The 10,197-nt window shown below is 41.6% G+C and overlaps 1 protein-coding gene across 3 annotated transcripts in view; it reads right to left on the minus strand.

The window, feature by feature from the left end:
* RBPJ (recombination signal binding protein for immunoglobulin kappa J region) overlaps positions 1–6,185 on the minus strand; it is a 33,249-nt gene extending 27,064 nt beyond the window's left edge. Inside the window, exon 1 of one of the 3 annotated variants that reach the window (XM_087963508.1) lies at positions 6,103–6,185. Coding sequence is in view for 1 of the 3 variants with exons in the window: in XM_087963507.1 (XP_087819633.1) it covers positions 5,799–5,818 (20 nt within the window). In the remaining 2 variants the exon portion in view is untranslated. The other 2 variants (XM_087963507.1, XM_087963509.1) reach the window with 2 other exon arrangements.
* Positions 6,186–10,197: the final 4,012 nt, after the last annotated feature.

Raw genomic sequence — 10,197 nt, forward strand, 5'->3', positions numbered from 1 at the left:
AGAACAGAAATACAAATATGTCCTTAACTGCAGAAAATCTCACTAAGCTCAACTAATTGTCCAGTGCTCTCAGGACAGGAATGATAAGAATCTTATTTTCCCAATGCTTTCAGATGTGCATTTTGGTGGTATCTTATAGAGTAGGCTGGTTGCTTTTGAGAGCTTCCTGTTGCCTCTATCTAGCAGCAAGTTCTTCAAAATGATATACGATTCACTGGTGTATTACCATCGTGCAATTATTTAATCTGCAGTCCAACATTGGAAACTACGTGCCTAATACTACTTTGTCCTATTTTTCTCACAATAATCTTGTGAGGTGCATGGGCTGAGAGAGAGAGAGAGAGAGAGAGACTGGACCGAAGTCACCCTCCCGAGTTTTATGCCTCTGGCGGGACTAGAATTCAGCACCTCCTGGTTTCTTAACCATTAGACGAAACTGACTCTCCAATATATATAATATATCTTATATTGAACTAAGTTTCTTGCATTCACTTAACTTTCTTTTTTCAGCATTGATTTTTAGTTGCCTTCTTCTAAGATGTTTTTTTTTCACTTGTCAGTCTAGCTTTTCAGCCTGGGAGTAAATGCCATTCAAGTCCTAATCAAGTCCTAGTCCCTGCTTAGTTTCAGAGATTCGAACCAAGTCTTCAAGATGTCTCCACCGCTTAAATCCTGGTAGCCAATCAGAGAGGTAGCTGTTGTATGAGAGAGCTATTAATAGAGAGCTATTAGAACAAGCTTTTCACACACATAATAAATGATAGACAGAAACAACTTTATAATTTCAAACTTTGAAGAGAATATATCTCTAACCTCTTGAACCCCCGAGTCTCTATCTAAATAGCACCCACAAATCAATACATCCCCCCAAAAAATTATAGTAAAATTGACAAAGAGCTGGTTTGGTTTAGTAAAGCAGGGAGGACCAGGGAGATATTTATTTATTGATTAGATTTGTGTGTCGCCCACAAATCTAATCAATGACTCTGGGAAGCTTACAAACATTAAAAGTTGGTAAACATTAAAACAAAATATAATAAGGAGGGAGATTTAAGTCCACTCTCCATTACTGAAGCTCACTCAAGTCAACCTCTTTCACTTTCTCAGCCCCACTTACTTCACAGGGTTGTTATTGGAACTGAAGTGGGGAGCACTATGTAAACTGCCCTGAATTGTAAATAAAGAAATCACATGTATGAAATACTACACTCCTATCTAAGTGTCCAATATAATACAAAGCATAACATTTCACTGACAAAATATCAGTGAAGTATGAAAGCCCATACTCATCAAAAATCAAAATAAGTCTTAAATAAATTTTTGTCCCTTTCATCCTAGTTTCTTCAGTGAGGTTATCTAGGAGGTTGCAGCATTCAGTGCCACCAATAGTCTGAAAATTCATGGAAGAAACCATATGTAAGGGTTACTAAATCTGCAATGATCTTTAAAGTGAGGCCATATCACACAATTACAAGTTTAAAGAACATTACAAAAATGACATTGAGTATTTTTCTTTAAGCTGAAATGCTTGTTTCAGAAAATATTTTACCAAAAAATGTTCATTCTAGTCCTTTTGAATAAGTCTGTTTGTAATGCTAAATTTTAAATATAATCAATAATCAATTTCCTAACCATTTCTAATACTTTTATTTAGATGTTTAGTTTGTCCCATCAAAATGTCAATGAGTAACCAGTGTAATTCACAGATAATGTTACTGACATGCAAATATTACAACTAATGAGGGTAATTTAAAATATTTGTAAGAAAATTCAGCTTGAATGCTAGTAGTTTCTAGAAAGACATGCACAATGACAGTGTCTACTCTTGATATCCAAGACAAGAATGAATCTCAATTTTATGAGCAAGTGAAGGCCCTAAATTAAGGAAAGTTTCTGATATAAGAGCACAAGGCTATACCAGGCACCTCCAACTCTTTCAGGTAATTTCCCCTTTGGAGGAATTCATCTCCAAAATCATCTCTAACATTGACTTCATGTTAACTTGCCATGTTATGGTGTAAGTTCTTGTCAACGGGGTTCTTTCTGGAAATAATGAAAATGCTGCCTGGTCAACCCTAGATTTTCTTTTCTAAGTACAATCTCCTCTCACAAAAACACAGACCCAAGCTGTTAACAAAATTACCTCATTTCTTTGCTGCTACAGCCCTGGAAACAGCAAAGCTGCCTACCCCTGCAATAAAACATTGCAAAAAAATTCCAAGAGATTTGTAAGTTCTTTTGCAGGTTTGTACAACCGTGTTTACATAGTATCTAGAATGACTACCAAAAATAAGCTTATCTATGTGTTGTTTTAAAAGCTTTCTTGGCTGTTCACCTGAGGGAAACTGATATGGCTCATGTAAGCAATTACTTACATCTATGAATTAATACTTAGAAACTAAAATGTTGTAAAATAAAGAGTGCAGTTTTTAAAAATGCTACATTTAAAAAAAAATACATGAAACCTGTTTCAATTATTTCTCAGAAAAGTGCAAGGAACCTTTAACCTCTATGGAGAAACAATTTATTTTTCAGATTTAATCTGACAGGCACAAACCTTTTTGTTTACAAATCTGAAGTTACAATGCACTGGCAGAAAGTAATTAATAGTTGGCTTTGCATTTCAACATAAGGGAACGTAGGTAGCAGAAAATAAGCATTCTTTTTGTTTTCCTTGTAACTTACTAATAAAACTAAAGAGGATGTAAACACACCCCCTGGGGGGGTATGTCACTGTACCATAATGCCTTGAATGCTAGATAGAAACCTCACATTAAAATCTCAGTTCAGCTAAAGGCTTAGGCTCTGAGCAAACTCAGCTCACGTCATAAGGCTGTCATGATTCTGAACTGTTTTGCTGAAAGGTTAGATATAAAGATAGTATTTTGAATAATTCACATGGCACTTTAAGGTTAATCCTTTCCTACACTATATTTCTACACTATTCTGCCTACAACGTCTCTAGCAGAATTAAATAATGAGCGTAAACTGGTTAATAAAATGGGTGCAGGTTTTCAACACTGTCACTCAATACACAGCAAATTCCACAACTTATTACAAATTTTGCAACACCACTAGTCTAATTGTGACATGTTATAATCCCATAGGATATGGCTTTCAATCAGAATCCTGAAGATTCTGAGCTTTAAAAAAACCCATATAACTTAATAAAATATTCAGATTTACTATGAAATTGGCAATATGTAGATTATCTGTGACATATTGGCAATTTGTGTCCTAATATCTCATTTGCAGAATAAAAGATGTACTTAAAGAATTAAAAGATGCCAAAAACATTGTTTTGAAAACAGGGAATGAAGTCCAATCCACAACTGGAAAAAAAAAAGGAAAGGAACAAGTATAAATTTAATACAAATGTGTTCGCAAAGATGACTAATTTTTGATTGGAAAATTCTGTAAATTTATTTTAAAGTGCTTAATTTGGAAAGGACTGCTTTATCCCATTGTAATAAGGCAGTATTCTAAATTCCTATCTTTTCTGCAAAGCTAAGCCTTTCTCCACAATCCCTATAAATGTTCAGGAATAACATCCAAACAACGATTTCATAAGAACCTTAGAAAGCACTAGAACAAAACAAAACAGATTTTTTTTAAAAAAACATCAATACTTAAGCCAGGAATAGGTTTTAATTTAACCATCATATTTATGGCAACAAATATGGGATTTCCCCAACCCCAATATTTAAAGTGTGAAAATTATACATTTAGTTGAGATATCAGTAATTAACAAAACAGCCAGTAGTTTATTTATGTTTACATCCCAGAAAATTTGAAACATAACATAAACTGTTTTATTTGGTTATCCTAACTTTGGGTACCCAAGGACATGATTTCAGATTAGGGAAAAAAATCCTGTTTTTTTAAAGAGGAAAGCACACTCCCAATGGACAACCATAAATAAAAGAGATAAGAATTCTCTTTAAGGAAAATATTACAAGTAACAAAACTGAATGAGCAGCTATTATTACTGTGGACAACACAGAATCAGCAAATGATGACAGTTCTAATAAGCAACCACAGCATACTAATATATTAACATAAGAAGTTAATATATCACAGAGGCAACTTCACATATTTTGAAATGGTTTGTGATAAAGAGAACTTCTATAAGCACCAAATCATGCTCTCCATCATTGAAAATCAAATACTTTCAGTTGACAGATGCTGATTGAACTACTCTTTATTTATAACAAGCAATGTGAGCTCTAAATAGAAAAACAAAAATCGAGGTCCAATCCCAACCCTCATTTCAATATATTTTAAGGCTCCAAAGGTTATATACTACTGGTATTTGCAGAAGCAATAATATTTAGAGAGAACAGGTTGGGGTGAAACATCAAACAAGAGGAAGGCATCCATTTCTGCTTGATACAAGAGAACCCCTACATTTCACAGTGGGACATGTACGTGGCCCCAAACTGTCCTTGCTGAGCAATCTCCCATTATTACTAAATCTGCCAAATTTGTTTGAAACCCAATTTTAGGGAAGCAGCTCAGCCCTTAAAACAGGTTACCAACCTGCTGCCAGAAAGATGGGGAAATGAAGCACGTTATGCAACCAACCTGACCCATTACAGCCAGATAATTATAGGGCTGAGATGACAGCTCTCTCCCTTCGGAAAAGCCCAGTTTTCCTATAGGAAGTCACACCATCCAAAGTGAGTCACCCCTCCCCTAAACTTTCATTACTGATGGTTAATAAAGTTTATGATGGTTCACATGCTCATTATAGAATAGAACAAGAAAGTGGGAAGGGAACTTGTAGGTCATCTCGACCGACCCCAACCCACCCCTGGAGACTTTGCCTACACGATCCAAAATGAGTCACCCTTCTCATAAACTTTCATTATTGATGGTTAATAAAGTTTATGACAGTCCACATGCCCATTATAGAACAGAAGAAAGTGGGAAGGGTCCTTGAAGGTCATCTAGTCCAACCACCACCACCACCCAAGCAGGAGACCCTGCATCATTTCTAACAGATGGCAATCCAGTCTCTTCTTGAAAAGCTTCCAGCGCAAGGAAATCGAGGCAGCCAACTCTCCATAAGCAACAAACGAAGAGACACGAGCAGAGAGGAGCCAAACAAACGCCCCACCTCCACCCCCGAAGGGGAAAGAAATATTGTAGGACACACAGCGCTTTTTGAATGCAAAGACAAACACAACAACAACAACAACAACAATAGGCGACACAGGCTGACAGGGTGCAAGGGATGCTCCAAGTCTAAACCTCCCGGGGGAAGGGGTGTGTGTGGACGGCTGCCCCGCCGCTCCCGCAAGCCGGCCTCCCTCACAGGGTTGGCGTTTGGCATGAGGAAAAGGCTGCCTCTATAAAGCCCAGGGAGGGGACTCCTCCGGGGGAAAGCGGAATCCCCTCAGGCGAAATAAAACAACGTTTTAAAAAAGGCGGTTTCACGTGTCTACGCCTTCCCACGTTCTCTTCGCCCGCCCGTGAGGAGAAGCTCTGGCCGCCCAGACCTCCCGGTCCCCGGGATAGGACACCCACCCATCCCGAACTCCTCCTCAGCCTCCACGAGCCCGAGACGCGTCCTCCCGCCCGGCCGGTCCTCTATGAGGGAAGGAACCCCCGGAGGAGAGGAGGGACGGGAAGGAGGGGGGTTGTCCCGAAACAAGGAAGGCCTCGCGCGTCCCAGGCCGCCGCCGGCCGAGGAGAGGCCGGCGGGAGGGCAAAGCCCGGGGGGGTCTCGCGGCAGGGCAGGACGAGGCGACCCCCGGAGGAACCGTCCCGCGCAGCCACCTCCCCCCCGTACTTACCCTGTCACAACAGGCGCCATCTTCCACAAACTCTCGCCAAAACTCCTACTCTCGCGAGAGGCGGCCCAGGGGGCCTGCCGCGCGCGCGCCTGCGTGAGGGCATACGAGTGCGCGAGTTGCCGCGCGAGCGGGTGCATCCTACTTTCTCTCCCCGCTTCACGAAAAGTGACCGGGCGGCAATGCGCACGCGCGAACTTTTATTATTATTATTATTTAAAAAAAAAAGAAGAAGGGCGGGGCTAAGAGTAAAAAAAAAAAAAAAGAGGGGAACGCCGAGTTCGTTCCCGCCCACTGCTTTACTTACAGGGCTTTGCTCCGCGGCTGTCTCTCTCCCTCTCCGTTTCCCCTTCAGGCTGAGGCGCAACAGGCGTGGGAACTGGGCTCCCATGTCTCGCGAGACGAAGGGACCAACCGGGCGGGAGAGCCAAAGGGATTCCCCGGCTCGTCTACCCGGCGCGTAATTAGACCGGTCGGGGTTGTGGCGGGGGGCAGCGAGGGGGGGGGGGCGGGACGAACCACTTGCCGCGATTGGAAGGGGGGGGCCTCAACTATGTGCCTAAGGAATTTGTGCCGAAAGAAAACGGAGTGCAGCGAGGCGGGACCATTTCGGATAGGGCGAGAGGAGGAGCGGGGGGGAAGCTCGCGACTGAGTGTGATTTGAGGAAAAAGGAGACGGTAAAAATAAAAAGTTGAGAAATAAAAATAAGAAGAATAACCTCTTGAGGACTGAATCAAAATAAAGAGAATATGGAAAATAAAAACGGAATAACGATGAAAAGTTTCCACAAACAAGAATAAAATGTCAAAGCAAAAAAATTGCCGAATAATTAATAACAATAATAACAATAACAATAAAATAAAATAATAAAATAAATAATAATAATAAATAATAATACTTGGTTGACATATAGGATGTTGGCAGCAATCCATATCAGTCAATTATATTTGTGATACATTTTTAAATGTTTAGTTGACTGAATTTCATGCTTAATGAATAAAAATAATATAACAATAATATCAAGGCGAAAATAAAAGAATGAACCAGTCAGTTCAAAAGTCTGGGATCAGAAACGAAAGAAGCAAAATAAAAACAATAAATGAATAAACAATATAAAAGTGAAAAATATGAACACAAACGGAGGAAAAAATAATTAAAAATGAAGGGAAAGTGCAGAGTAGAGAGTTAAAAAAAAATTTTTTTTTTTGCATCCACATTAAATTAGGGACATCCCCGAGAAGCAGACTTGTTAGTAGCTGGCTTTCAAAAGCATCAAAATACAACTCTGAATTGAGTGTTCCTCTTTAAAAAAAAGGTTTCCCCCCCCCAACACTTTCTGTTTCGTCTTCAATTCGTGCATTTCTTGGTGGTCTCCTTTTGAGTTCATCTCAGGCTCTGTCTGGCTTTTTGGAGACCAGCCGGCATTAACTGCTGTGGACGGGAAAATTAGTGCATTATATTTCCTAGATGTAAGGAAGTCCTCAACTTATGACAGTTTGTTTAATCTCCATTTGAAGTTACAACAGCACTGAAAAAAGGGACTTACGGCCGTTTTTCACACTTAACAACCGTTGCAGTATTCCCCAAGGTCGCATGATCAAAATTCACAGACGCTTGGCAACTGGCATGTATTTATGATGGTTGCAGTGTCTCCGGGGGCAGTGTGATCCAGGGGCGGGTGTCAAAATTTTTTAACAACTGGTTCTCTGCCCAGTTGCTGGGTGGACGTGGCCTAGTCAGCCTCCCGCACCACGGCGGGGGCATTTTCACCCTCCCCAGCTCCAGAGACTTTCCTCCAGCCTCCGGCAGAGCGAAAATTGCCTCCCCCGGGCTCCGGAGGTTGGAAACGGGCCCATTTCTGGCCTTCCTGAACTTCCAGTAAGCCCGTTTTTTTCCCTCCACGGGCTCCGGAGGCTTTCCTCAAGCCTCTGGGAGGGTGAAAGCGGCCTCCCAAGGCTCCGGAGGCTCTCTTGAGGCCAGAAATGGGCAAGTTTCCAGCCTCAGGAGCCCGGGAGGCTCATTTTTTGCCCTCCCTGAGCTTCTGTGCGGGCCCTGCACTTACCTAGGATCCATGCTTCTCCTCTTCTCATCCAGGGAAATACAATATTCTGCCTTTTTAATATTTTGTAAAATATTTCATTCTACTAAGAGGGTTGAGTGCTAACTTTCTTCAACAATAAAAGACAAAGTGGAAATAGGTGCTATATTTACAGATGGTCTCCAGCTTCCTTTTGTCTTCAGCTTAACTGCATTACCTACCTTTAAATTTCCTTTATTTTCTGGAACGTACTCCATTTTTTCCCCAAGGGGAGAGATGGCTGTTCCATGTGTTGGGTTGCCTATTTCCTTCTCCTATGCCAGTGCCCTTTCCCACATACATTTTTGTTGTTTTACTACCACCCAATCCACTTGTGATACTTTGTTTTTATTTTAGTATGACCACTGTAGAGTAGACTTTCAAATGAAAACAGCCATCAACACACTCCAATCAACACCTAAAAAGCCACATACAACAGGCACCATATGAATACCACACACTAAACAGCATATATTCTGCTAGAGAGAAGTTCTCCAGCACAAGTATGAAAGCTCGTAAGACTAAACCTATAGTCCCAGTGACCCAGCCAGATTAGATCCTGCAACATTATCCTGGGACACATATAGGGGTGGGCTGCTGGGGGTTCGCAGGAGTTCAGGAGAGCCCCTAGCTAAGCTTCTGTGCAGTTCAGAGAACCCCCAAATTGTTCTGACCCAAACCCTTGTCCAATAAAACAAACACGAACCAAAGGGAACAGAAACCTTTTAATGATTCTTACGAATCCCCGGTTAAAATGCTGTCAAACATAACATAAAAGGTTACCTAGAAATACTTTAATATTTTACATAAAAGTCTTCAAATACCAACTAAGATACTACAATGTCCATGAGGCTGAGTTTCAAAATGTCTTTGCTTCCTGCAAAGAACGTTCGCTTCACAGCTGGATTTTACCTTGAAGCAGGGGCCATTACCTTGCAGCATTATTCCCGAGTCTCCCGTGCTGTTGCAGCTGCTCTTTCCTGCGAGCAATCTTGCACTCATGTGCACTGGGCACAGGCTCCTCGGGAACCTCCTCATCGCTGCTGCCAGCCCCCACCATCTCTGAAGGCAGCAGCCCACTCCCTAATGGTCCTGGCCCTTCATCTGAGTCCTCGCTCTCCTCAGCCATCCACACCTGCTGCCGGCTAACCACAACACAAATCCCACTCCTGGCTGGCCCCGCCCTCCCCTCCCCCCCTCAGGAGTCTCCATGTGGCCCGTTTTGGATGCAGGTAAGTGCAGGGCACACACGGAGGCTCGGGGAGGATGAAAAATGGGACACCTGGAAATTTGGGAAGGCTGGAAATGGGCCCATTTCCTGCTTCCAGAGAGCCTCCGGAGCCTGGGAAGGCCATTTTTGCCCTCCCGGAGGCTCGAGAAAAGCCTCCGGAGCCCGGGGAGGGCAAAAACGCCCCCCACAATGGGGCAGGAGGCTAACTAGGCCACACCCACCATGGCCACACCCACTCAGCAACCGGGCAGAGAACCCGTTGCTAAAAAATTTTAAGCCCACCCCGTCACACATATATTCGCCTTCAGTCGTGAAAAAGAGTTTTATTAGTTTCTCCCAATTTTGCATTTATTACTGCAGTTACATGGCAGAATCTTCCCTATAATGCTTATGCACAAATTCCTTAAAGCAAACTCACTCTTGGCATATGATAGTATGTAGGCTATTTCAATTCAGCTAACTTTGAATGATGTCTGGATGTGTGCCAAAATCTGTCTCTGGATGATAATTCCAATGTGTTTCAAATCCTGCTGTTGCAGTTCTAATTATTTTGTTTTAAGTTGGAACAGCCCTCTTCTTGAACTTTCAAATAATTGTAACACAGATCCATGTTCAAAACAGGATTTTATTAGTTTCAGCAGGTGTGTCAAGCTTATTTTTAAATCGGCATAAGATACTTCATAGTAGAGTTATATTTACAAAACTATACATAGGATATCCAGGGATATCCTATATTTTTTAAAATGAACATCTTGTCCTATTTACCTACTATAAGCCTGAGTATGTCTCTTTTTTTTTTCTTAAATGGTGTTTTTAGTAAGAAAAAGACACAGATGCAATATGAAAGACAAATTATACCATCATTTGTTGGAAGATCGGCTCCACCAAGGATTGTCATCTCAGGACATTCTCAATTTACCTTGCTAACTTGACTTGATTTATAGAGAATAACAGTGTTGGAAGGGACCTTGAAGGTCTTCTAGTCCAACCCCCAGCCTAGGCAGGAAACCCTACACCACTTCAGACAAATGGTTATCCAACATCTTTTTTAAAACTTCCAATGTTGGAGCATTCACAACTTCTGGAGGCAAGT

Source organism: Notechis scutatus, chromosome 4 (genome assembly GCF_049901735.1).
Source record: "Notechis scutatus isolate UNSWTSFEM ecotype Mainland chromosome 4, rNotScu1.2, whole genome shotgun sequence".
In the NCBI taxonomy this organism is placed as follows: domain Eukaryota; kingdom Metazoa; phylum Chordata; class Lepidosauria; order Squamata; family Elapidae; genus Notechis; species Notechis scutatus.